Raw genomic sequence first — 27,992 nt, 5'->3', positions numbered from 1 at the left:
AAATCAATAAAAAGGAAGGATCAAAATGTGATTATAGAAATCCTCATCCTCAGTGACTTAGCCAGCTGTAGATATGTAGCTGGGTGGCCCCATGCTAGGTGGAGGCTTGGCATCATTCTGCAGTTGTGTCACTGGCTTGGGTTCAGGAGGTGGTTTTGCTGTCACTGATGAAGTGAAAAAATAAACAGTTGTCTTAGTATAAGCATATTTTCAGATAGTAGGCACATCTGAAATGGGTTTTCCTAAAGATTTACTTAAAGCAGTGAGGTAAATGTCATAAAATCTAGAAATATCAAAGATATGAAGGGACTCATTATATATGTCCTCAGGTTCTGAATCTAAACTCCGTATTATAAAATGGACTAGTTAGCTGTGATTAGCTAGGCTCAAATAATACCAGCTGTGGTTTCAGGGGAACTTCTACTAGCCCTATTAATTGCTTTTTTTAACAAATTTATTTTGCATCTATTATCTTATTTAATCTTTACAACATTCCTAAGATTTAGAAATTATTTTTATTCACATTTTAGAATGAAGAAACTGAATCTGTGCTGGAATAATCGGCCAAAGTTAACGCAGCTGGTAAATAGTAGCACAGGAGTTTTTGGTCTGGAAAGGTTGTTTGACATTAAATTGTGTCCTTTTTCTCTCAGTGATGCCTATTTCAAAGGCATTGGTAACCCATGGTGCCTCAGGGACCACTGAGCAGAAAAAGGAGGGAGAGAGGAATGTCCAGGCAGTACTCTGAGTCCCTCACTCAAGTTTCAACCAGAGCACATCCAATATATATGAGTCCCATTTAAAGTTTTTTAAAAAAATTCCAAAATGCTGTATACCACAATGTCTCCTAATGCTGTACTAACAGCACTTGAAGTCATACCCAAGATTGTGTGTTTGATCTCACAGCAGTGTGAAACCTCCCCTGACCTGGAGCACATGGAACTTATTGCCCTTGGGATGTGCTTTAGACTCCAAAACAGCACTAAAGATGTCCCATGGACCTTGGCAGCCTTGCCCTCCTCAACAAAGCCAATTAAATTATCATAGTACCTGCAGGGTTCTCACTGCTGTCAGTGATATCACTGTTATCACAGCTCATTGAGCTCTCTCCCAAGAGGGAAGTGATATCTTCGCCAAATATCTTGAGGCAGTTTTCAATGAGAAATTGTACAAAAGAAATCTGTAAAACAAAAGGGCAAAAAACCAGGGTGTTCTTTTACATATAGCATAGTTATAATCATATTTCATATATGAATCTTGGATCGTACAAAAAATACAAAGGAATGCTGAGAAAAATTGAGATGATTTCAAAAAATTATATGTTATATATACACATATGTAATATGCATATATATAACACATATGTATATATAACATATATGTATATATAAACAACAGTTTTCTCTAAGAAACAACTGATATTTCCAAGAGTACTTTGGGCATAGATTTAAAAATTCTTTTAATCAGTGGGCTAAAGTTATAATTTGTGGCCTAGTTTAATAGCTGACATTTTTGTAATGATGGTTACATCTTTAAGACAATTTTCAAGTAAGCTCTATAGGATGTTTGGGGTGATGGTGTATATTCTCTTATTAAATTTTATTTTTATTATAATTTTCCAGTTTTATTGAGATATAATTCACATATATCATCTTATTAAAATTGATAAAGCATCTAATAGACAAAAACTTGTGAAATTTTCTTAAGAATTACCTGAAACTTGGGAAACAGAGTTTCTGTGGTTTTTTTGTGAAGAAAGGAAACAGCTAGAGAGAAAACATCTCTCTTGGTGTAACTGCATTGCCTTGTCTCATGCTTGCCATCTGAGTAAGCTTGGGGAAGGGCTATGATCTTATTAGGCATGTTGTGGCTCAATTATGATGTTCTGAAATCTTTGCCTAGTTTCCTCATCCTGTAATGGAGGTGAAATAGTAGCCAAGTATTTTTCTGAATGAGCCACAACTGGCAGCAGAAGGCCAGTGTGTATGGAGCCATGGGTGCTCAATATTGCCCAAGCCACCTAAGATGTTCCAGCAATGACCAGAGGAGCTGGGTGTTGTCATCATTGTGTAATGATGAAATCATGGCTTGAAAACTTTGCCCAACTTTACACATCACTCCCTTAGTGATTAGGCTAAGAGTTGAACCTTGGCTATCAGACTCTAAAGCCCAGGTTCTTTTCAGTCATCTCATCTGACTCTATTGTTGAGACTCCTGGATGGGAAAGGAGAAGTGATTCAGCTGCTCCCAATTAGCAGCTTGACAACCTACCTTCCCAGACCCCACCAGAGTAGGATGAATGACTGTCACTCCATAGGAGTATAATTAAAATGTGTACTTTAAAACTTTGGTCCAGAGTTCCTGTCGTGGCTCTGCGGTTAATGAACTCAACTAGCATCCATGAGGACGTGGGTTCAATCCCTGGCCTTGCTCAGTGGGTTACGGATCTGGCATCGCTGTGAGCTGTGGTGTAGGTTGTAGACATGGCTTGGATCCCACGTTGCTGTGGCCCTGGCATAGGCTGGCAGCTACAACTCTGATTGGACCTCTAGCCCAGGAACTTCCATATGCCATTGGGTGCAGCCCTAAGAAGACCAAAAAATTAAAATTTAAAAAAATAAAAAGCTAGCCCATCAGAGTTAACACTGCAGACTTTATGTTCAAGTGGGGATTCTGCCCTGAAGGGCATAAAAGTGAAAGATCTCATTACCTTGTTTGTGAAGTTGTTTTCTGAGATGCTGGAATTAGGTGGACAAAAAATACTTGGGGCTATACACACTGATAAATTATAAGCCGTCATCTGATTGGATGAGGAATGTTGCTCAATGTTGCTTAACACTCCAAAAAGGTATCGTAAGAGAACAACATTGGCTCTTGGCAGCTGGTCTAAAAGCCTAAAGACAGAAAAACACACTTCTAAATAAAGCAAGTCATTTTGCTTAGGAAGTGGAAATACAGAGAGAGAGAACAGAGTACTCGTTTATATACTATGTACACAAACCATTCTTGAAGAGTTTCAGGCATGAATGCATATAAAACTGTTTCATTGAATTCAGTTCCTGAACCAGATAAGAACTTCTCTGGTTAGTTAGGTGTTTGACAAAGATCATACCACTGGCAGATTGGTCCTCTAGCATCTCTTAGACCATTGGATTTCAGCTTCAGTAGTTTCATGTATTTAGAAGGTGTAAAATGGTTGAGGATTCCACATTAATACGATCAGGAGAAAAACAAGAATTCAGTATCAGCAGTAAGGCATGCATCTGTTTTTAAAGTGGCCTCCATGGATTATGATCAAAAGAAACCTTTGACATTGGTCATTATTTTAGTGGACAAAGCTGTAAACTATAAACTCATATTTTCCTAAGAGTATATTGGTTGTATTTTTGAGATGTGACCAGAGTCAAGTAATTATTGCATCATTACCTCTTGGTCGCAGTTATTTTCTCCTCCTCATTTCCTTGATCAATAACACCAAGCCATTTATCATAGAGACTGGCTGAGAATATACTTCCTTGGATATTTCGAAGAAAATCCTTATATAGATAAAAAAAAATGCATGTATATTATTCTTATAATAAATATATTGGAGAAGTTTCAGAGAAAAAATTTGGTTGAAGAATTCAGTTCAGTCCCCACTTGCATCACAATTACCCAAACTGTGACCCAAGTAGAACTTGGCTCTGACTCTGCACAGCCTTGCACATCTAGAAGTAGGTGCTTGGATTGTCTCCAACTATAATTTGAAGCATAAAAGTAGAGTCTAGACTGTAGTAAGAATGAAGCTAAGGCCTCTTTATCATCTGGGACTTACTCTTTGTGTGCATTATAGCACACTAGTACAAACTGACATGGTCTCGTGATAACTGATCCTAAATCCTGTTAGCTTTTTGAAAAGAAATGTCCATACCCATTTTGCTAATTTATTTTAGATACAGTGTTTGCTCTTAATTCAAGCAAGAAAAGTTCTGAAACAAAATAAACATTCCCCAGCCCCCTCTTGCATACATATTAAGACAGAACTGGGCTTTCTGACTTGAGGTTCATATGCTCCTTGGGAAAAAAACTACTCTCATGAGAGCTTCAGTCTTCCTTTGTTTAACTGAATAAAAGTTCAGTTCTACAGACTTTTGAGCAGCAGGCAGAAATATATCAAAATATCCAATGAGTAACTACATGTTACCTGTTACAACTGCTTGAATGGAACATATCCTTCCAGGAAAGGAAATTTAAAATTTAGATGTATCACAGCTTCAGGCCTCTGAGTATCAGGGCTAAGTATAAGCATCCTAAGTGGAGGCTTGTAAGGTTCATCACTTTAGAGGGCTGATGAACAAGTCTTAATGTCATAGAATTAGGCCTATTAAAATTTATGAAGTGGTAATGTTTTGTGCAAGACTGAGGGAAAATTATTACATCACCTTGCTAGTTTCACAGGTACACCTTGCTTCCACTGGTCTTATTATATAGCCTGACATGTCTTAATAGTAGTTTGTTTAGGAAATGCCTCTAGGCAACTTTCATGATTTTAATCCAGTAAGTGTTCACTTGTTTCAGTACTCATTTGAGCTGCTATTTGTGCCAGGTGTTCTTTTGAGTATTGGAGATGGAACAGTGAAGACATGGACAAAGTCTCAGTCCTCTCATACCCTTACTATGTTGTTGCTATACATTACCCACTTATGGTCATTAGGATTTTTCATGGTGTTTCCTAGGGAGTGGCCCCAATATATTTGGAGGGAGGAAGCACTCTAGCTTTAGCTAGTCCTGAGAGTCTGGGAGGGTGCAGCAAGGCCTTTGATATGTGTACCAAACTACATGCACTTGCACCAGGTGTCTCCTCTCTTTCCTGGACTCTGTGCAGTTGCATTGATGAGGTTGAATGTGGTTAAACCAGAACATGACCCCCACAGAATATACTAAGGGTATTTGCTGTTAGGCCTCTTTTTATAGATATCTTAATGGCAGACTCAGTGTGATACTGATGATGTATTCATTTCTGGTGTGAACCAACTCTCTGGTTAGTTTGACACATGATATTATCAAGGCCTAGGTTGCAAAGTCTGATACCCCACCAAAACCAGTCAACTTTAGGAAGAGAAAACTTTAGGAACGTCTAAGAACTGTACCTATGAGTAGTCACTCTCTTTCTAATCTGTGCTTATAACGTAGATTTAGGCAAAAACTTACTAACTCTTGGTAGAAAATCAAATGTGTGCACCTTACAAAGGGCAGCACTCATCTCGCTATTTGCATACAGGGGTCAACTCTAAGTCATTTCTGAACTGTTGCTATTTATCATACAATCAAGTACGATTGAACATTAATATGGGACAAGGAAAGATCAAATATAACTGAGTTTTTAAGATAATTTTAATAACCCATTTGCAGTTATTACTACACTAACATATTTTTGTTCAGAGCTGCTAATAAGTACCAGGATGGATTAATTTATTTTCTGTTCTATTATTCCCCTTGTAGACATGTAACTAGATACTTGTGATTTAGCTGTATCATTTCAAAATCAAACTATTTTTTGTATAAGTCTACTGAATTTCCAGAATTCAAACTAATTTAAACTGCTGCACCCACTTTAAAAGTCAAATTTATAAAAGAGGCAGGAGGTGGGAGCTGGTTACCATGTAACTATAACCATGGCAATGGGTCAAACATAACAAATATTAACAAAAGATGCCAAAGGTGATAAAAAGAGGTGAAAGGAGGCACAAATGGTGGAGTCACCCCTACACTAATTTTAAAGTAAAAGGAAGGAGGGATGATGAAGTGATCAGAGATTTTGGTGGTCTCACTGAGCATTTTTTGATTCATCATAAAGCAAATGTTTACTTACTGTTGTGAAATTCTATAACTATTTCCAAAAGCATAATATGAATTTTCTTTTGGAAACTTTGCCTTCATTAGGAAGGTGGTGAGGAAATCATTAAAAGCAGGAAGCTTGTTTTGGTGAAAACAAAACAAAAAACTCTGTATGTATGTGTTTTGAAATGTATAATTATTCTTTTGCAGTGAATGTTCAGAAGTGAAGATGGGGAGAGTGTTGTATGATGAAAAAGTAAAGTATATCTAACATATAGGGCTTTTAACACCCAAAGTGGCTCCTTTAAATTTTGACTTTTTTCAGTTTTTCAGATCCTTTAACTTTATGACTATTATGGTTCTTGAGTAATCATGATGAAGGACCAGAGGATCATATAGTTTCGGAGTTACTCCGTGTGTGGATAATGCTAGAACTTTCTCTACCTTTAAGACAGATGCTACCACAAGAACAGATTCATCATCCAAGTTCACTTTGTCTCCAGAGTTTAGTTTCTCCTTTAGGGCTCTGCATGCTTTTATACTGGCTGATTTTCTGAAGATGCCTTCTGTGAGTGGCCCTTTTTGATTGATAAAGGAAAGTATATCCTATAGGGAAGAAAAGAAAAGGACATGGCATTTCATATCTACAAGCCCAGAGCACATTTTGCCCCCTTTTTGATAGAGCTAGGGTGGGTGAGGATACAGGACTAGAATTAGAAAGGCTGAAGTCAATTTGTATTTTTTTTCAGTGTCTCTAAATATATTTTCAACGCAACAATCCACTTTACATTCATACACTGAAACATTTTAAAAACTTACTTAATCATATTTTTCCTTTTAAGTGAATTTTCACTGTTATCTGTTTTGAGGACTTTGTAGAATCATCCTCTCCTCCTTCACTGTTCCTTTCTCATTATTCCCTAATATAGATGCTCTTGTCCAAATATGGAATTCTTTTTGCTATACTCATTTCCCATTTGTTTATCCCTCTTTCAGTGAGAGTATACCCCATTCCAACTTCTTGTATTTCCTCCTCTCTTAAACTCAGGCTCCAAACCCCTCTCCTTCTCTGATCACATTCCCTTCTCATCAGTTTTTCATTTCCTTTTGCTGTGTCTTCATGTCCTCTGTGTACAGGGTAGAGAGATAGCAGGTATTGGAGTCAGGTAATCCAAGGTAACTGGTATCTCTTAGGCTACTTATCTGCTGTGTGACCTTGGGCACAGCCATACTTTACTGAGGCTTTTTTGTTTTTCAAGATTGAAGTGGGGATGATGATAATTATAGCTACTCGCTAAATTTGTTGTGAAAGATGCAAGGCTTGGGGTAGTAGCTAGTATGTAACTAGTATGATAATTCCTTCATATCTAACATAAAATTCCCTGTATCTATTATAGTGTTTGGAGAGACAGTGGACAGTGAATAAATGTTAATGCTGATAATTCAGTACCCCGATTTGAGATAACACAGGCCAAACTGTGAATTTCATTTGACACATTCTATCAGGATTAAACCATTCATATTTGCCAGAGGATGAGTCTTTACGCTTAAGCACTTGAATTACAAATCAAATCCATGTGGAGGTATTTAGAGTAGACTCAGCTGAAGGAGACCTGAGATTAGTATGGAGGTTTAAGGAAGGAGAGATAGGAGAGAATATGAAGAGGAAGTGGAGTCTCAGAGATTCATACGCACAGAGCCCATTTAATTGATCTGAGCAGGTTCATGTAGGTCTTTGCTAAAACCACTGCAATGGATAAGAGTATCTTTTTCTGTTGTATTTGCCTTATGACTCTACAGTATCTAAATCAGATTTTATTCTTTGAAGTAATATTAACAAGAATTTTCAGTGAAAGCCAGGGGCTATCTAATGACTTCTACAGTTGGGATAGATTTTTAGATGAACACTTGCCCTCTCAGAGCTCCCCTCCTTAAAAAGACTACAGAAGACCCAAAAAAAAAAAAAAAAGAGTTACCAGAATTGGGGTGGGCAGGTTGTCATCATCACAGATATCAGAGAGGGAAACTCCAAAGAGCTCTCTTGGCTTTGCAGGTGGTGGAGCTGGGCATTGCTTATCCTGGCGAGTGCTGGACCTCCGCCAAAAGGCCCAGTTTTTGACAAGATTCCTCTTAATTGTTTTCTGGTCTGAATCTAAGGAAGAAAGGCGCTATTACTAGTAGTAGTTTCATTTACCCTTATTTCCACCATTTCCACTTTACAGCATGTTCATTGCAATGGCTGGAAGAGAGAGAAACTGAGTCATTTGTTGGGTAGAATTTTCTTCACTCTGAAAGTGGTTAATTGCATCCTGGCATGTTAATGTATTCTTCTTCCCCACATCCTGCAAACTGGTAGTTAAACCTAGAGGCTTAATCAGACTTGAGGTTGGTTATTCCAGTGACCTTACTTCCCAGACATTGCTGTCTGCTGCCTATGTACTGTGTTATGAGGCATTTAACCTATAGTTATACAAATTTCCTGATTATCAAGTATTATCAGGGGATTCAGGTATCGAATCTCATTTTAAAAGCTAAAGCAGTTTGTTATTTAAATCAAGCAGAGTTTGGTAATCATTCTCCCTTTATAATAAGTTTCCTCCCATTCTTAGATTTCCTGTTTGGCTTTCTGAGTACCCAACCATGGTCAACATTCTTCCATTAAAAACATCTGGCTTTCATGACACAACCTATCTGACCTCATTTCTCAGCCATCCTCTTGGCCCTCTCCTCTGGGAGGCCACAACCCTCAGGTGGCTCCATGGATGCTTTCTGCAGTCAGGGTCTTTGGGACGTAGTCATTAAATGTTGGCTGTATGGTAAGATGCCAGGTGGCCATGTTCCTGTAACACCCTACCTAGCTACCCAAAGTTGACTTTTAATACCCCAGCAGCCCCCGTCAAAGGAATGCTAATGAAAGGCTTTTCAAGGAAAAGTGCTCAGCAGTGAAGAACTGAGTTAGAAATTTCTACTGCTCATCTATAAATATTTTCCTGATATCTGCTTAAATAACCTGCTTAACATTTCCTTAAATAACCTGCTAAAAAAGTCAGCAGAGGAGTTTGTAGAAACAAACAAACAAAAAACAGATGAGCAGCATTTTACCAAATATCCTTAAACACCCATCCACTTGACTTTTCTTAGATGTAGTGAGTGTATCACCATGTCCACTCACATAGATGAAACACTCATTGTGCTGGATGAATCAGAAGGCTCTTGCTTCTGCCACTCAGTTGGGTAAGTTACTCAAAACTCTTTGAGGTTTGGATTGCTCAAATTTAACATAAATGATGCTGCCTACACCTCACTGGACTAAATAATACAGTGTACTACTCAGCACAAGACATGGCTCATAGCAGCCTTGATAGAAGTAACTTCCCTCATTCTGAGGGCTTATTGCAGCCGAGACACCAGTCTCCTCCCTTTAAAGCAGACCCCACCCTCATTCTCCATTTGATTTTACAGTCTCCAGAAGGTATGCAGTCAGAAAGGAATGCCACCACTCTACCTAGCTAAGGCTCTTCCTGCCCTGACATTCACACCTCCATCATTTTAAAAGGAGAGAAGGAAGAGAGCAAGTACCTTTTTAAGTCCAGGAGGAGATTCCTCTGTATTAACATGTACAAATATTTGTTAAAGATATATGTTTATCTTCCTGATTTTCCCACTCTTAACCTGGTTTTATTATTTCTAAAACTATCCAAATATATTCTATTATTCAGCTTTAATATGAAAAATGCTCTTAAGAAGAGTGCTCCACCCCTTGTTACAAAGCTGGATACACTATGAGCAGAGACAGAAAGCAAAGAAGACATTGAGTCCTGTACTTTCCAAAGATATTTTCAGGCTTAGCTGGACCTTCAAGTAATGTGCATTTTTTGGTACTAGAGCTCATGTTGCCTCTGTGACCAATAAAAATATATGTTATAGCCATGAGAAATACAGAGACTAGTAAACAAGCTAACTTTACAACCTCACCTTTTTAAAATAGTCCTGGCAAGATTTTAGGTTAGTGTTTCCTCATGTTCAAAATTTTTGAAATTTTGTACTTAGAGAATAAAAATCATAATAATAAAAAGATTAAGTAGAAGTTCTGTTCTGGCCCATATACTTCCCAAATTAATAACACATTTTTCCTAAGGGAAAGAAATAGCAATGGGACAATATTAGAATGGTAGAGGAAAAAATTGCAAGACGGAAGATTAAAACAAACACACAAAACCCAACCCAACCCATAAACATTCAGTCTAGTTTCAGTCATGCCCTGAGTCTGAAGCAGGCGTGGAAAGTGAGCTTGCTGTGGAGGTAGAATTGTGAAGTCAGTTCAGCCTAAGCCCAGAACAGATTCTAATTCAGTTCTAAAACTCTACTCCAGTGGAGTTTTCTTGCGTTTCAAGTGTTATCTAAGCCATACAATCATCTAACCACCTCCTGTGAGGGCCTGAGATGCTGGACAAAACCTTGGGATGGGGAAGATGTGTTCCCAGACTGTAGAAAGCCCATGTTCTAATGAGACACACAGATGTGGACACACATAATTATATGTGGGAAGTGCTCGGGACTACACAGAAGGGAGCTGTCTGCTTAGAGGAATTAAAGAGAAAAAACTAAACCTTCCTAGAATTGAGTCGGGTCTTTCTTTGAGCTTGATTCTGAGTGGGTATTGGATACCTGCCTATACTGCCTCCCCACCAGACATGGAGAATTGGCTCTATGTATGAGTTTGCTTTCAGGAATAGAGACATGAGCCAAAAGAGGACACTTGGAGAAAGGGATAGGGCTCACCTCTCTCCTGCTGGTTCCTGGGCTTCAGAATAAACTGGCCTTGATTCTCTGGGGACCCCTGCTCCAGGAGAAAGCCCTCTTGGAAGGCTGAAGGAGAGGTGGAGTCCTCTGGTCCCTGTGGCATGAGCACGCTAGCTGGAAGATGGTTCATTTTAATTCTGTAGGGATGTTCATGTCCTGTATGGAGAAAAATCTAAATATAGATTCAGGCTAATGGTGATGAGTGCAATCAAACCTACCTTACTGTGAGAAAGTACACCACAGTAGTGTGGCTGCCATTTTTCTGGGGCTTCTGGATAAGGAAGGCTGTGACTCCTGAGTGAGCATGATGTGCATTCTCATGGGGGAAGCCCTGCAAAAAGCAGGTGCCCAAGCAAGAGTTTAAAAAGTAAAGGGAGGAATTCCCATTGTAGCTCAGTAGGTTAAGAACCTGACATAGTGTCTGTGAGGATGCAGGTTTGATCCCTGGCCTCACTCAGTGGGTTAAGGATCGATCTGGCTTTGCCACAAGCTGTGGCATAGGTTGGTAGCTGCAGCTCCAATTTGACCCCTAGCCTGGAAACTTCCATATGCCACAGGTGCAGTCATAAAAAGAAAAAAAAAAGTGAAGAGAAAATGTTTTTAGACATGTTATTGATTCAGGACATATAGATCTGTCAGTGTATTTATTGTACAACGTTCACTTCATTGTGTTTCCATCTGAGAACATTGAAGGCCCTTCTAATTTTTGCCTTGCTACTCACTCGATCTCTATATTTTGGGCAAATTATGTGCCTTACATTCCTCCTTTTAAACACTTACCCCACACACAGACTCAGAAGGATCAAAGTAAATAATAAATATTGGTGCTTAATATTTTTTAAATAATTGACTATATTTGTTAAGAACTGCTATGATCACTATTCTCTCACCCTTCAGTTTAACAAACAGATTGTTCTTTTCCTTTTGTCAGTTCAATAGCCAGGGCTATTCAAGAGTAGTGAGGATGATTTGCTTTTACGTTTCCCTTCCATTGCTGCCCTCCCTCCATGGGGGTCCTGCCAGGCAGTGATCAGAGGCAAGGCTGCACAGTGGTGGAAACTCAGAAGCAAAGTGCAAACAGTGTTTACAGGGTGGAAAACTATACCAGAAATCATTGGGAGTTGCCTGCCCAGTGATTTGTTTTGCACTTTCATGCTTTAAATTGCTTCCTCTCCATAGAATTCTCAAAGACCCTGTGCAGTGACATGGATTTAACTTTTTAAAAATACAGAGTTCCTTTTCTGATATATTATTGAGTGTAACTTCAGGAGCTCTTCATTTTGCTTTTCATTTGGCATAAATACAATGTCACTGCTCTGTTTAGAACAAGAATCACAGAGACTTCCAGAGTCTCTTCAGAGACTTTTGAGGCAAAAGCAGCTTCCATGACAACAATAAAATACAACCAAATCACAAGGATAACCAGGAGCTAATCCACAGTTGAGAATTGAGAGCACATTAAAAAATGCATTCAGAATTATTGCTAAGGTATCATCATAAATGATAGGCTCTTAGGAGTCCTTAGAGCCATCCAGCCATGGAGGATGAAGCTGTTCTAAACATAAATGTTGTTATCTACATTGTTTTATCTAAATTAATGCATTTTATTAAAATTAATATACTTAAGTAACTGATTTTTTTTCACTTTACTGCTGACTGATTTTTACGAATATGTGAGCATTAAAAAAAAAAACAAACATGAAATTTTGTCCTCAGCTATGTACTTGGTGACTCCATATACTCTAAGACTGGGAATATATATTTCATAGAAGAACTCGATTGTTTAGATTTTCCAGATTACTTGAGAATGTTCTTCAGATTGCTCACAGGATTTTTAAACAGATTGAAAAAAATATAATACATGTAAGAGGGATACTCTAAGATTTCTAGTAGAAATCATTGTCACCTTTACTATATTGCAAGTTCTGCTATAGGTCCTGTCCTTTCCCTTATTTTAATCCTTGTTTTTCACTGACCACACTGAACAGATTTCCTGATCCAAAAATACCTACTATTATTTTTAGCTCGCTTGCTCTGGTAACTATTTTAGGAGAGGTGTATAATCTCTTTATCAAAAACTTCAAAAGCATTGCTGAAAAACTCAGCAAACGACAGGTGGTTTAGTCAGTGAAGACTTGAAGAGTCTCAATGTGATTATCTCATTTTCTTTATGATGCTAAGAAAAGTTTTGGGCACAGAGCAAGTGCTAAATAAATATTTGCACTTGGATTCAGAGGAATGACTGGATTTTAGAAGATTCTCATAAAATAGAGGATATGTGGTAGTTAGGAAATGGAAAAGAGGACTTCAAGACTGGAATATGAAAAATAATGTATGAGGAAGAGAGACTCCAACTTAGTTTCTTTCATACTCAAGTAAATGAGTAGGGAAATAAAGTTTTTCAAGACAGCTGCTTATCAAGTAAAAAAGTAGGGGAAAAAATTTACATTTATCTCCCCAATTAGACCATTACCTGCTGAATGAAGAGATATTATCAGTGACTGGGATAGAAGTGTTTGGAATTATTTAATAAATGTATGAATTAATATTAGATGAGATTTTCACTTTTAGAGGTATTTAAGCTTAAGGCTAAGTGACCATTACTTTGAGACTTTAGAGTTAGAGTTTTGAACCCAATCAGTCCCATCTTCGGTTTTCCCTTACACTTACCAATGAGTGGGTATGAGGCCTCTTTCTTGCCAGAACTGACCCATAGCTGGTAATTTTTCTCGGAGCCCTTGGGAACAGAAAGAAGCATTTGTTACAGGAAATCTTTCATAGTAGATACTTCAAGAACACATTTCCTCAGTGTATCTATATTTCCAAGAAGAACGAATTTGGACCAGTATAAATGTTCTTTGGTCCATAGGGGTGGTGACAAGTTTTGAGTTAACAATACTGATTTCAGTAGCCTCTTTTCCCCCTTGCAGCCTCCAATGGAACATATGAGATTCTTGTTCCTTTTGATAAAAGCTGGGGATCTGTGGAACCATAGTGCAGTCAGCCGCTCACTTTGTGGATGACTCATGGCATTAAAAAAAAAAAAAAAATCACGGTAATGGCCCATCACTGTGGAGAAAGAGTTTAATCTCAAGTCTTGCTTTCTGCTATCTACAGATTCCTTGGAAAATGTTGGCTTTTGCCTTCAAATGTCCCTGCTCAGACAAGCATGTTGTCCAGAGAGCCATATACTCTGCCATGACTATTTCTGAGTAAATTAAACTTGAAAGGCATCATTAGCTCAGCAACCATGAGCAAAAGGAAACAAATGCCCAAGAGGCCTTATGGAATGGCAGAGTAAAGTCAGCCCACTGGCTTTGATGCAGACAAGCCCCTCTCAAGGAGAAAATGGACAAGGACTCCAACCTAAAGATGCAGAAAACAGTTTCTCCCAGCAGAATCACTGCCTAGGAATATTAGAAATCCCATCTGAAACAAGTCAAAGACTTCTGAATTAGAGTCTTAAAGGAGAGAATAAAGCAAAACATGTTTCAAATAGAGTTAGGTACAGTGCGTTCACTTGACTCCGGATTACAAATCATGGCCTTGCCGTGGAGGAGGCAGGGTCCCAGGTATGGAAGCAATCACATATACACAGGAAAATCCACTCAAAATTATGTTGCAAATAAGTAGGAGTAATAAAAATTTTTCTTGTAAGATAAAGATTGGAGATACTGTTTTGGAATCCTTTAAATCAAGCATACATATATAGGCAAATAACCTTAATTCTTCATCAAAATTATGTTTTTTCTTGTCCAGTGATATTGATAACTTTAAGCAAAGGAAAATTACAAAAATGAAATAAAATGAGCTCTATCAGTAATAAACCTCCCCAACCGTATCCCTAAAACTACTCAGATCTCTTCCAATATTTAATTCTTATTCAGGGAAAGTATATGTAAGTAAGAAATCAAGGCAGAGGGGTGCTTTAACTCAGTACATATAAATTCAGTTTTATTTAAAATGTATTATTAAGTTTCATTTGTTCAGAAATCATTGATTTCTTATACCAAATTCTGGCTGTCCTGAGTTTTTAAGGGGTGTTTTTATGCCATTGAGTCAGACAAAACCTAAATATAAATATTGTAATTATGTCATATCACAATAGCATGACATTTTCACATTTACAGAGAATTTTTATAAGGAGCATTGCTTTACAAGTGCTCCCTTCAATTCTGTTCGTCTGAATGTTACTCTCTTCCTCCCTATGCACTCTCATCCTCAAATATGACCATCTCTTTCACCAAAAAATTTGCAACAAGCCACAACTGCCCTATCAAAACATACTAGAACTGACACTTGAAAGCAAAACAAGATGAAAGTGATGTATACACAAATGTCCCCAGATCCACAGGCCTTATTCAGAACTTGCCATCTTTACTAATTTGCAGAAGGCATGAGCCATCTCATTCTCAGAACCTGCATCAAGGGGATGTAGCTTCTAGCCAGGTGGTGTTTATGTCAAAATTTACAACAAAGCATATCATTTAGGATTAATCACACTGAGATCGAGTCTTCAGGTGGCAATCAAGAAATGGGATGGAAGAGATCAGGAAAGAAGATACAGAAAGAACAGTCCAATAAAAGAGAAAATATTTAGAATCTTAAATTTTATCTATGTATATAATATACATAATAAAAATGCATGTTGTTATTAGTGCCCTAAAATTATAGCCCAATTTCATCATGCTATGGCTTTCAATTCACATAAAATTTAAAATGGGAATACAAAAATAACACTCATGTATAGACTAGTAGTATAGCTTTGCTGCCTTAACTTCTAAATTTAGGCAGACAAATATGATTTATATATCTGTAAAAATCAGCTGTATTGTCATGGGAAGTATGTTACAGACACATGAATCTCAAAAATCAGTTTGTTTTTAACAAAAATAACTTGCAGATAACTTACAGTTATTCCTAGCTTTAGGAGTGACATGTTGATAACATCATTCACTGTGTTTGAATTTGTTACTGTTATAGTTACAGACTGTAAAAAAGAATTGAAAAAAATGGCTTTAAGTTATAAAAAAATTTAAAGCAGATAATTATTGTCAAATTATTATCCATATTCTAAAGTCAAAGCTTGTATTTGGGTAATGACAAAGTAAAGCAGAGGTAGAGCACAAACCTCTGATTGTAATTTATTTTCATTCCTTTATGTAACATGAAGTTAGTAGAAGGCATTTTAGTAAAACATATTTTTCTTAGAGGATTTGTGGCACACAAAATATAACAACTTAAGCAAGAAAGAGAAAGACTGAGAATTCTGAGAGGACACGTGCTAGTCCTCAGCACCTTTAGGCTGTTTCCATAGTGGAGGAGGGATAGTTTAAAAAGGAGGGCTGGACCGTCTTCTCTCTTCCCGAGTTGCATTTTTATCGTATGGCTTTATTTCACTGCATTATGTATTCAGTTTCAGAAACATTAGATTAAGAACTGACTATAAAAGACATTTAAAAAAAGGAAAGAAGAGCAAAAAAGGAAAATATTTGAAGTAGTAAGGAGTAAACTTTCCCAAACTTGGCGATAAACATAAATTTACATATTCGAGAAGTTCAGAAAATGCCGAACAGGTAGATTAAAAGAAAACCACAGTTCAGTACTTCATAGCCACATTGCTAAAACCCAAAAATTAAGCGAAAATCTTGAAAGCAGCTGAAGAGAAATACCAAATCACCTAGAGGATTAGAGTTTAAATGAGCACAGAATACTCATCAGAAAATATTGAGACTAAAAGTGCAACATCTTTAAAGTACTGAAAAGAAAATTTTTATAAACAAAATTCTATCTCCAGCAAAAATATCCTTAAAGAATGAAGGCAAAATAAAGACATTTTAAGATAAAAGGAACTAAGAGAATCTGTTGGTACTAGATCTTTCCCTAATTTATCTGGTCTATATGATAATTTTTTTTTGGCATAAGGAGCATATTATGTTCAAAATAGTAATTTCAGTTATGTATATATTTCTTCCTGCATGTTGTCAGTTCTGTACAACAGATTAGTTCCAATAGATAGAGCTCTTTATCAACACCTTTTACTTTTCCATCTGAGAAAGTTTTACTTGATATATGAAGAACACAGAAAAATGTGATCATTTCTCTAAAGTTTAGGTCAACCTCAAGATCTAGATGTTCAAATTATTAATCAAAAAGTTATCACAATTATGCTCATTGATGTAAATGAAAATATGTTCATGATTTAGAATTCTCAGCATAGAAATTGAAAATGTTTAATAGAATTTTTTAAAATCTGAGAAACATCTGAAAGAAAAAATTTACTGGATGGGCTAAATTGCATAATGGAGATGACAAATGGCGGAGTCGGTGATTTTGAAAATAGATAACGGAAATTATCCAGTGTGAAGAAGAACGAGGGAAAAATATTGAAAAAAAGTAACAAAGCCTGAGGAAACTGTGGATAGTATCAAAGGGTCTAGTATACATATTCCTGGAATCTGAGAAGGAAAGAAGTGTGAAAAAGAGGATGAAATGAAGTAGTGCTAGAGGGAAACTTGGATCTTCAGGAATGAAGAGCGTCAGAAATATTTATTTTATGTGTATTATATATAAATGAAGTTGATTTTTTGTAATATCAAGGTGATTTTCCATGAAAAGTTCTGAATGTAACCCACTGCCATAAATCAAAGCAGCAGAGACAAGAGTGTGTTTGCTACAGGAGAACCTCTGGTCTCATCTCCCTCAAGCGTTGTATTTATCCGGTACTCAGAAGCAGATCAGAATATCTGCATGGCTTTTTCCGTTGGCCAGAAAATAACTGTCTTAAAACTATCTCTTTTTCTACCTTTAAATACTATTTTGTATGATCTAGACCTACTCTAAACTGTAGTGGAACAATGCATCATAAAAAATACTTCAGGAGTTCCCGCTGTGGTGTGAAGTGATTGGCAGCATCTCTGCAGCACCAGTATGCAGGTTTGCTCCCCAGCCTGGCACAGTGGGTTAAGGATGCAGCATTGCTGCAGCTGTGGCATAGGTCTCAACTGTGGCTCAGATCTGATCTCTGTCCTGCAAATTCCATATGCTGTAGGATGGCCAAAAAAGAAAAAAAAAAAAATTACCTCAGATATCTTGTTCATCACTGTAAATGTTTGGGCAGCTGCACTACACTCTCAGAAATCAAATTATATACAAATAACTGGGACTAATGGTGTGATTTTTCTCCCCACAGCATAAACAAAATGAGGTAGAAGTATCATCCTTCTCAACTCAGTTCAATCCTGACATTCCTCAGAATGAAAGTCCTTTCAAAAGTCTTCTGCCTTTGACATAACTAAACGTAGTACCTTCCCTTGAGTGGATCTTGTACTTGATAGGGGACAACTGACAAGATAGGAACATGAATGGTCGATTAAAGTAAAACATCACCGTTGAATTTACTAAAGGCCATAGGCGTGTGGTGGTTATATGAGAGAATGTCCTTATTCTTAGAACATACCTAAGAATTTAAGGCTAAATGGCCATGGTGTATGTATGAGCCTCAAAAATAGTTAGACACATATACCATAAGGAGAGAGACAAAGATAAAGGAAAGGCATATGGAGCAAAACGTTATTAAGTAGGTGAATCTAGGTAAAGAGTACATGAAAGTGTTCTTTGTACTATTTTTATTTCTGCAACTTTTCTGTCAGTTTGCAAATAAAAACATCAGAGTAAAGAAAAAACCAGTGGAAACAATCCAAACCACAATGTAAGTAAAAACAATTAGAGAAAAAAAAAATGTTTAATTCCAATAGGAAATACTTGCTTGTGAAAATCACTTTATTATAATGACCACTCTAATTGCTGTTAGAAGGATCCACAGAAATTTTATGGACATTTAACAGGCAATATCCTTTACATTTTTATAGGAAACTACATGCTCCCACAGAGTGCTTTCTAAATATCCCCCCTCCTCTCTTTCCCCTCTCCTTCTTTCTCCCTTCCACCCTCCCTATCTCTGTCTCTTTCTGTTTATCAGTTTCATTCTGCTAAGTCGAGAATTTGGAATTCAATTTCTGGTCTTAAAACACTTACACAAGCACAGTTCTTGATGTCCTCAGTGAAGATTTTGAGCGGAATGTTTTTGGGATGGTCCTTCTCTTTGGCTGGATTAATGTACCTAATCAAATTCAGTAATAACACAAAATAGAGTAGATAACTTAGCTATTAGCTTATTTTCAAATCAGTTTATGTTGCTAATATATTAAATATTCTTTGTTACTTTTAAAAAGCTTATAGATTCAGCAAAATCAAATTAGGGGCTGGAATAAAATATGCAAAAAGATTTCAGGACATAACCCAGAGAATAACAGGTTGCCTTTATTATCATGCGAGATTTGGGCAGAAGAGCCAGTCCTCAAAACTTTCCTGCCTAGATTAGAGGTCCCAGCACCTTCCTGAGTTCAAGGAAGTAGCAGTTGCTTTGAGAGTAACTCAGTAGAGTAAGTAAACTGCACTTTGGAGATTTAAAATATGCTTTGAGAATAATGTTAGCTCCAATCATTAGAATGGAGAGAAAGGGAAAACGAGAGTGATAACCAAAACTTCCTCAGAAATAAGCATAACATGCATGTAAATGAGAGAACTTTATTTGCAGTAGCAGCCAGTGTATATCTAAGCAAGAAGTTATTTGAGGACAGTCTTATAATTCCTACCAAGGATTTTTTTATCATGGATTAAAAAATTAAGATATGTATACTAACAAAATACCTTTGAAGGAAAGAGTTCCACTTTCCCTTTAGTTCTGAAGAACTGCAATATTTAAAAATAGAAGAAAAAATTAAACTACATAAAATGCTTGCAATATCATATTGAGACTCGTACTAACATATTAAGTGTCATTCCAGATAAAAATATCAGCAGCCAGTTGTTACTAATGTGGATGCATGTGTAAGTTGGACCCTCCTTGTAATTGGGCTTTTGATGGGCTCTACTCTCTTACAAGGAGTATTGCAGTGATGGGAAGTAGATCTTAAAGTGAGAGAAGTTGGTTTGGAATCTAAACAATTAATGGTAACTGTATAATGCAAGCTGTGTAATCATGGGCAAGTCACTTAACCACTCTGAGCCTCAATTTTCAGAACTGAAAAAGGGATAACCATACCTCAGGGTGTTCTTGCCGCTGGAAGTACTGTTCAAATACAAAGAACATTATTATTCAAATTAAATAATACTTAGCAATGGCATTTGGATGGAACTATCTTTTCTCAGAAACAAGAGTATCTTCTTAGGAAAAAAAAAAAAAACAACCCTACAGTACTTTATTCATTTATGTGTATAGCATATGGCAGATTGTAATACGTTAAATTACTTTCTAGAAAACTTACTCTGCATCACTGTAATTTTCTGATCAAGATCAATCTACCTATTGCTAAATTATTATAAATTAGTACTTTCTCGGCTAAAATTTCTGCAGCATTTAGTATCCAAAGCTGCAAATGTTTTAAGGCTTATTCATACATAAACTTATCACTTACTGACTTTTATTTATTGTGGTAAATTACACATAACATAAAATTGACTATTAGTGATCTTCAGTACATTAACAATATTGTGCAACCACACCATTATCTAGTTCTGGAATATTTTCATCACCTAAAAGCAAATCCTATGTCCATTAAGCAATCACTCCCCATTCGCCCTATCCTCAGCCCTTACACCACATTTTGTTTATCCATTTATCAGTTGATAAACATTTAGGTTGTGTCCACTTTTTTTTGACTCTTATGGATAATGCCACCATGAGCATTTGTATATTAATTTTTTTGTGGATATACGCTTTCATTTGGGTATATACCACAAAGTGGCATTGCTGGTCATGTGGTAATTCTGTTTTTAAACTTATTGAGAAACCACCAAATGTTCTACAGGGGCTGCCCCATTTTATATTCCTACTATCAACACTTCTCCTGCCCCCTCCATCACCATTTCAGGACCTATTTCATCAGGAAGTAGAATGCCCACCCAGCTCCCCAGCCTGCATGTGTGCATGGACATAGTTTCTAACTATTCATGGCAATCTGCAGAAGGGTAAAATAGCAAATGGCAAAAGCATTATGTGACAGGCATTGTTGTAAATGCCATATATGTACTTACACAGCTTTTTAACCACTATAACATCTGTAAACTTGGCTTCCACATTTCCCCTCTCACTGGAAAAAAAGTTTTTTGGACACTCCCTCATCAGAAACTTTGAATATTCCCAATTGAAACTGCTTCCCTGCTTGCAACATGGAAAAGATGTTAAGCAATAGGAACTGATAATCTTTAGAGAAATAAGGCGTGGAAAGAAGACGTAGCGAATGATACACATACTTCTTTCTTTCCCAAAAGCTTTAAAATTTTTCCTTAAGTGGACAGCTGCATTCTAGAATTAAGCAAATTAACAACTTGGCAACATTTTAGTTGTCTTTGTGATGGTTCACGAGATTTTGGTAGAGGTGAGCAAGGAGGAGAAGAAAGAAGAGTGTTGAGTGCCTGTGGTGAACATTTGACGTGCATAACAAGAATGAGACTTGGGTTGTGCTTGTCCCAAATGGCAGAGATAAACGTTCCGTGACCCCTGTGAACTCAGGAGTGTCGACTCAGGATGCCCACATTCCCCATCCCCACTCCAGCCTAAGAGTGGGTTTTGGAAAACTGACCTGTACTCCATGGAATACCTTTGTTTTAGATTGTCACTCCTCTATAGACACCAAATAAGATAGATAATCACTACTAGCAATTCAGGCATCCAGTATTTGATGATACCTTAATTTTATTTGTGTAATTAAATCCTGTTTTTAAAACAATTTGGAAGTGTAAAGGCAATTTTTCAAACATAATTGGACTGTTTAATAGTACTTGCTCAAGGTAGACATTCCAGTGAATTAAAAACACAGTTACTCCCTGGGGATTAGGGTCCAGGATGCTGCAGAGGTGCCCTAAAGACTTGCTCTCAGGATCCCTCTTCCACACACATGAATCTCACGAACACATGAAGATCCAGTGTCCCAAGTAGCTCATATAGCCAATTTGAAAAACCACTGATCAAAACCAAAGGAAATTACTCCAACAGTTCCTACGGTTTGTTATCAATATGCATGCATTTGCACATAAAAACCTTTCATGGGCAAAGTATAAGGCATATAAGTGTCATTATCGGGGGTCAAAAAAGTAAGTCACTGGCTTAATACACAGTCAGTAAAATATTTTCCTTTGTTAACTCATGTAAACATGGGACCAAGCTGTAGGCCTTACCTGAAGGTGGCCACAAAGTTCACCTTAGGCCAGCCCAGGGCAAAGGACTTCTTGGCACCAGTGTTGTCTTCCCCAACTTTGTTTGTATTGTTGGCAGTCCACATGGTGCTCAGTGGTATTCTGTTTTTTATTGTAAAGTCCTTTTAATACCTGGAAAGAACCAGATAACATCTCTCTCAGTTTGTTTCTTAAATGTAATGGGAGCAGTTACATTCAAGATAAGATGCTAGTTCTCATTGCTCCAGGGAAAAGTATTCCTCTAGCATGTCTGTTACTCTCTGTGTACAGTACAATGAGTGGGTTGGTAGACCTTTTCAAAGTGTGTGTTGAGCAGAGGCTGGTCCAGGAAGATCATGACAACGCTTGATGGCAGGAAATAGCCATTTTCTGGATGTTGAGTGTTGAGTACAGACCATACTTTATATTTTAGAACTTTTTTAAAGAGCCATTAACTCATTTATTATTCTTATATTTGCTATTATTTATTATTACATATTATACATGTATTTTTATAATCATTGTAATTAATTATTCATGCATGTCTTGCTTACTTCAAAAATGTATCAAGGGAACGAATAAAGACACACCATACATGCTTTGTAAAAATAGTCACACAGTTTTTTTCTTAACAGAGAAGACAAAAAGAAAAAAATCTAGGGTTAGAGAGATTTAAAGTATATTTTTAACCTTAATTTTTTTTTCTTTTTTGGCCACACCCATGGTATGTAGAAGTTCCCAGGCTAGGGACTGAATCTGAGCCACACCTGTGTCTTAGGCCATAGATGAGCCAATGCAAGCCCTGAACCTGCTGCACCAGGCCATAGAGATAGTGCTGGATCTTTAACCCACTGCGCTATAGCAGGAACTCCTTAACCTTAATTTTTAAAAAGATTTTCTAGCATAGGTTATTTTAAATTTCCTTAAGATTCTGTTCATACCTTTTTCTCTTAGATTCTAGCTAAAACTGAAAAACTGTTAGTGTACAGACTGAACCCAACTTGAAAATCAATCAGTCAATCAGTTAATCTCAGACCAGTGGCCAGGATGTCACTGGTGGTGGACATACTTCCCATTTATCCCTGGAGAGTCAGAAAGTTAATACCCCAGTGAAATTTCTTTCTGACAGTTTCTGTCTATTCTCTTTTGACTTCTGACATGTAAACCACCATATCTCTTGGTTAATTCACAAATTTAATTCTCAGGTAGGCCTAGGATTTAAATGGTTTCAACCCCTGTGAAGGCTGTCTGCAGAACTTGGGTACACCACTATGGCACGCCCTACTATTCAGAACCACATGTAGAAACACTAAAGATAAAATGAGATCAAAGACACCTCGTGCAGAAATCCCTGTGACTCCATTGATTCATAGAAAAATTAAAGCTTCAGCTCTTCAATGTGATCTATAAAATGAAAATAATTCTGCAGGAAGCCCACCTGAAGGATAATCTAGATTCAAAGCTTAGGGCACTATGAATATAAATATGATGGAAACATCCCTTGTGATTCAAGGTGGATTTTTTCAACATTTAATTCCAACATTTTTACCCTCTATGTATTTGAATATCTTTATGAAATACAATCAATTGTCAGATAAAATTATTTTTTCCAGATAGTAGCTCTAAAGGAATTTACCCTCAAGATAAAAAATATATGGCCAATGGGAAATGTAGCTACATATCTGTTGGATTTTACAGATTTTTTTTTTTTTTCTGATGTAGATATCTATGTGGACAGACACCCAAGATACTGTGTGGAAACTTCCAAATACACTTACCTGGAAAAAATTCATTTCAGTAATTCTCTCCTTAGTGAAATAAAGTGCAGAGATTATTCACTCCCTTGAAACCAAACAAGGCGTTATCCAAAAACCCAGAGCATGGTTTCCACTCTCCTATAACACTGGGCACTTAACCATTTGCCAAGCACTGTTCTAAATTTTGTTGTTGTTGTTGTTGTTGTTGTTGCTATTTCTTGGGCCGCTCCTGCGGCATATGGAGGTTCCCAGGCTAGGGGTTGAATCGGAGCTGTAGCCACCAGCCTACGCTAGAGCCACAGCAACGCGGGATCCGAGCCACGTCTGCAACCTACACCACAGCTCACTGGCAACGCCAGATCCTTAACCCACTGAGCAAGGGCAGGGACCGAACCCGCAACCTCATGGTTCCTAGTCGGATTCGTTAACCACTGCGCCACGACGGGAACTCCTGTTCTAGATGTTTTATTAACATTATTTCATTTGTCAAACAACTTCACCAAGTAGTCTTTATTAGTCCCGTTTTATAGATTTACAGAGAGGTTATGTAAATTGCCAAAAGCAATAGAAACAAGGTTTGAACTCAGACAGCCTAACTCATGAGCCCATGCTTGTAACCACTTGGCATCCATGGGTGTCGACCTATAGTTCCTTGATGTGCCTTCCTCGTTTTTCTTAGCTTCAGCCTCATCTCTTCCCCTGGAGCCACCAGCCTCTCTGATGGGATTGTTCTTTTATTTGGGGAGTGAGAGGCTAAATCTCATGACATTATACCAACAGAGCTAGGTGCTAGTGTGGCAATGTTTAAAATGTATCACAGCAAAGCTTTATACTCCAGTGGATTCTCCTAGGGTCTCACCATGTTTCTTCACAATCAGTCATAACTCAAGGAGATTTACTCAGTGGAAATTAGAAAGAAGGAATCTAATGTAAACTGGCTCAAGGAGGAGAGGGGGGAGAAGGACTGCGGTTTCTGTTTCTACTCTGTATCCCTTACTGTGCATCTGTGATCATGAGGATACCCCTCTCTTTCCCTCTACCTCAGCCTTTATACTGGGGGGTTAGCCCTAGTGATCTGTGGCATTTATAGGGTTCTAGGGAGATTTCCCCTATTCCAACACAGGGGTGTTCTCTTTTATGCTTGGGAGTTGGGATTGTGGTGTGTTCTGTAAGTATCTGCCCTTTAACTGATGAGTTAATAGTAATCTTCATCTTTTGACCTAAATGCAATTTGTTTTTCATTGTCTCTGTGCTCTTTAATAACTAAATATGAGGATAGTGATGCCTAAAGATGGTATGAACTATGTACTCTCCCTTCCTATTTGTAAATTCTTCATAGGCCTCTGCTAGTATTAATATCTTAATATTTATAAAGCACATTCTATTCTAAAAGATAAAAGTAATAATTATATTTGAAAAATAACAAGAATTCTGATGAATATCAAAAGTGATATTGAAGGTTTACCTGAGTTTAATTCTTGAGGAGTTTCTAATGTATGCAGTATGAAAAAAAAAATGAGAAAAAAAAATCTCAGAACCATTTCCACTGAATATTATCATCCCCTATAACTGGGATGAGATATTTCTTTGTGGAGAAGGAAACATTTAAACTCCCTTTATTATTACATAAAAGCTAAAATTTACTTATTCTGACCAAATACATAGGTAGCCATTCCATTTGTGTTGATTTCTATAGCATCAGCTTAAAGATGAGTCAGTTTTCAACTGAAGTCTGAAGGTGAGCTGAGGTAAATGGAACCTCAGTTCCCTCACCCTGTCTTATTAATAGAAAAACTAGGCCAGAGTATTAATTTGAACAGATTGATTCAGGGCATAACACAATCCTCCATCTAAAGAGTGAGGCATGACAGGGAAGAAATACATTTGTTATCACAGGAGGCTATTTCATTTTAGTTGTTCTTTCTTTCTGGAAAAAAATTTTTTTTTCATATTAACAATGATCATGAATATACCTAAATGTTATGGGAATGATCTCGTAAGTAATTTTCTAAAAATTGTGGTGAAAACTTGTACCAGATGGCAGCACTCAGTGCTGCTGGTTATTGCTGTGGATGGAATTGTGTCTCCCCCTCCCAGCCCATATCATACACTGAAGGCCTCACTGCCAACATGACTGTATTTGGAGATAGAGCTTTTATGATGTCATTAAGTTTAAATGAGGTCATAAGGGGAAGATTCTCATGAGTAGGATTGAGGAGGGGGAGTAATTTCCCTCTCTCTCCTCACCTGCATGCACTGAGGAAATGCCATGGAAGCACAATGAGAGGACAGCTGTAAGCCAGGAAGAGAGCTCTCATGAGAACCTCACCATGCTAGTACCTCACTGTGGATTTCCAGCCTTCAGAACTCTAAGGAAATAAATTTCTGTTCTTTAAGCTACCAAATCAGTGGTATTAGTTGCATATGTGTTTAGGCCTGAGAGGAAAGTGTACCCAGCTGATTCTGCCTCCAACATGTATTCTACATCTATCTTCTCCATCTTTCATGTTCACTGCCAGTCCCAAGATAGAGCCCTTGTTAATTGTTCATCAGGACTGTTGCCTCTTCTAACTAGTATACCTGCTTCTGTTCTTGCTTACCCCCAAATTCTTTATCTACTGAGAGCCAGAATACTTTGCTAAAAATGTAAACCAGATATGGTCATCCTTCAGCATAGTATTTCAACCCTTACCATGGCCTGTGGAGATCCTGTGTGACTGGCCCCCTGACCACAGTATATTTAACATCATGCCCCAGACTTTGGCTTCAGTCACATTGGCCTTCTCTGAGCTCCTCCCTCCAAGGGACCAAGCTGCACCACTCAGGCCTGCTGCTCCCTGAGTTTAGAAGTTTAAGCCATCTTGGGTAGGAGTGGTGGTGGCTTCTCACCCCATGGGTCCAGTTTAAGGGTGGCCACCTTAAGAGGTCTGCCTAGACAACCCTCACCTTCTCTACATGGCACCCTGTCTATATTTTGTCAGAAGCAGTGATCACAATCTGTAATCTCCTCCTCTTATTTTTATCATGTGTCTGTAAGCCCCAGACAAGAGAGACCCTGCCTGCCATATTTTCTTACAGTACAAGTTAGTGTACATGCAATTTTGTGATAACTGGGAGAGCATGTAGTGTATACATACTTGGTATTAGACGTAAGCAATGAATCATTGAATAAGAAGAGGTGCCGTTTCTCCCTCCTGCAGCCTCTTTTGAGTTCTAAGAAGCTGTCGATCAGCAGGGTATGATTGGCTCCCTCAGGTGACGTAGTACTTTCACTGTGGATGTTCACCTCAATAGAAGCGCTTCTCCTGAAAAACATCAAACACCACTGAACCAGCTAGTCACTGGTCAAATACATGATGGAATTTATGTTAAATGTTAAGGTTTCACTTCAGTGTCCAAAACGGTGCTTCACAGCCCAAATTCAGGAGTGAGCAAGTTACAGAAAGAAATGAAGTCACTGGGGAGTTGACGTGGACAAAGAACAGTTTCGGGGACAAAGCGCTGAGGCATAGTGACTCTTAGACGCGAGGAAGAGGAGAAGGCAGCAAAACTCATCACCAATTGCTAGGAAGAGGAGAGCCAAGAGGCCAAAGGAAGACAGTTTTACGAGATGGTAAAAAAAAACAACAAACAATTTATGACCTAATGTAGATAAAATTATATAGAGATTTGCCAACAGTGATTATAATTTGATTTCATGTTAACATAAAAATTTAGGTAACTAAGGATTCTAAAAAACTGACTTCAATCTTAAATCAGTATTCATATTTTGAGGAAAATTCTTAAAGATCAGCAAATAATACTGGAAACACCGAAAAGTACCTAAATACCGGGCAGTAATTAGCTTTGATTTAATTGAGCTATGACTGAGCTCTAACAGAACTCCCTGGCCGTAATAGATAAAACAAGTAAATTGAACAGAACATAAAAACTGATAGAGAAGACATTTTCAGAGATCTACAGAAAATTCTCTCTGTGGAGCCAAGAAAGTGTCCTCCCCTCCTTCCCTACCCCCCAAAATGAAAAGCCTGCTCACTTGTGCTCAGCAGCACTGCATCTTATGAACATGAGTGGCTTTTCATGAAACCAGTACTGAAGTTAAAAATTAGTTCAGACATTTTAGAAGCAGGAAAACAAAACACCCCGTGACCACCAATCTGTTTTGATGATCAAAACCAGTATATTAAAAGACTACCTTATGCGGTGAAACCTTCAATGATCACCTAAAGGCTCAAAGCGCTTTTTGATTGATGGGAACAACCTTTTTTTCTCCAGTTCTTGGCACTGAAAACCGAGTATGTCTACAGCACTTGGCAGAGTACTGTGAACAAATCCCTGAAGCTTGTGGATCCTGCAGTAGTCAAGGCCACTGGCCAT

The 27,992-nt window shown here is 37.6% G+C and overlaps 1 protein-coding gene across 1 annotated transcript; it reads right to left on the bottom strand.

Moving 5' to 3' along the window:
• Positions 1-57: 57 nt before the first annotated feature.
• Positions 58-27,992, bottom strand: LOC125137477 (rho GTPase-activating protein 20-like). The gene is given in 14 exon segments (XM_047798141.1): positions 58-164; positions 1,051-1,180; positions 2,711-2,894; positions 3,427-3,536; positions 6,262-6,423; positions 7,794-7,969; positions 10,600-10,776; positions 13,291-13,357; positions 15,533-15,610; positions 18,658-18,742; positions 19,333-19,374; positions 21,862-22,011; positions 26,753-26,920; positions 27,877-27,992. Coding segments are annotated over 14 exon segments (1,752 nt in total).

This window comes from Phacochoerus africanus, chromosome 10 (genome assembly GCF_016906955.1).
Source record: "Phacochoerus africanus isolate WHEZ1 chromosome 10, ROS_Pafr_v1, whole genome shotgun sequence".
NCBI classification, from domain to species: Eukaryota; Metazoa; Chordata; class Mammalia; order Artiodactyla; family Suidae; genus Phacochoerus; species Phacochoerus africanus.
This window is presented reverse-complemented; position numbering and strand designations above follow the sequence as displayed.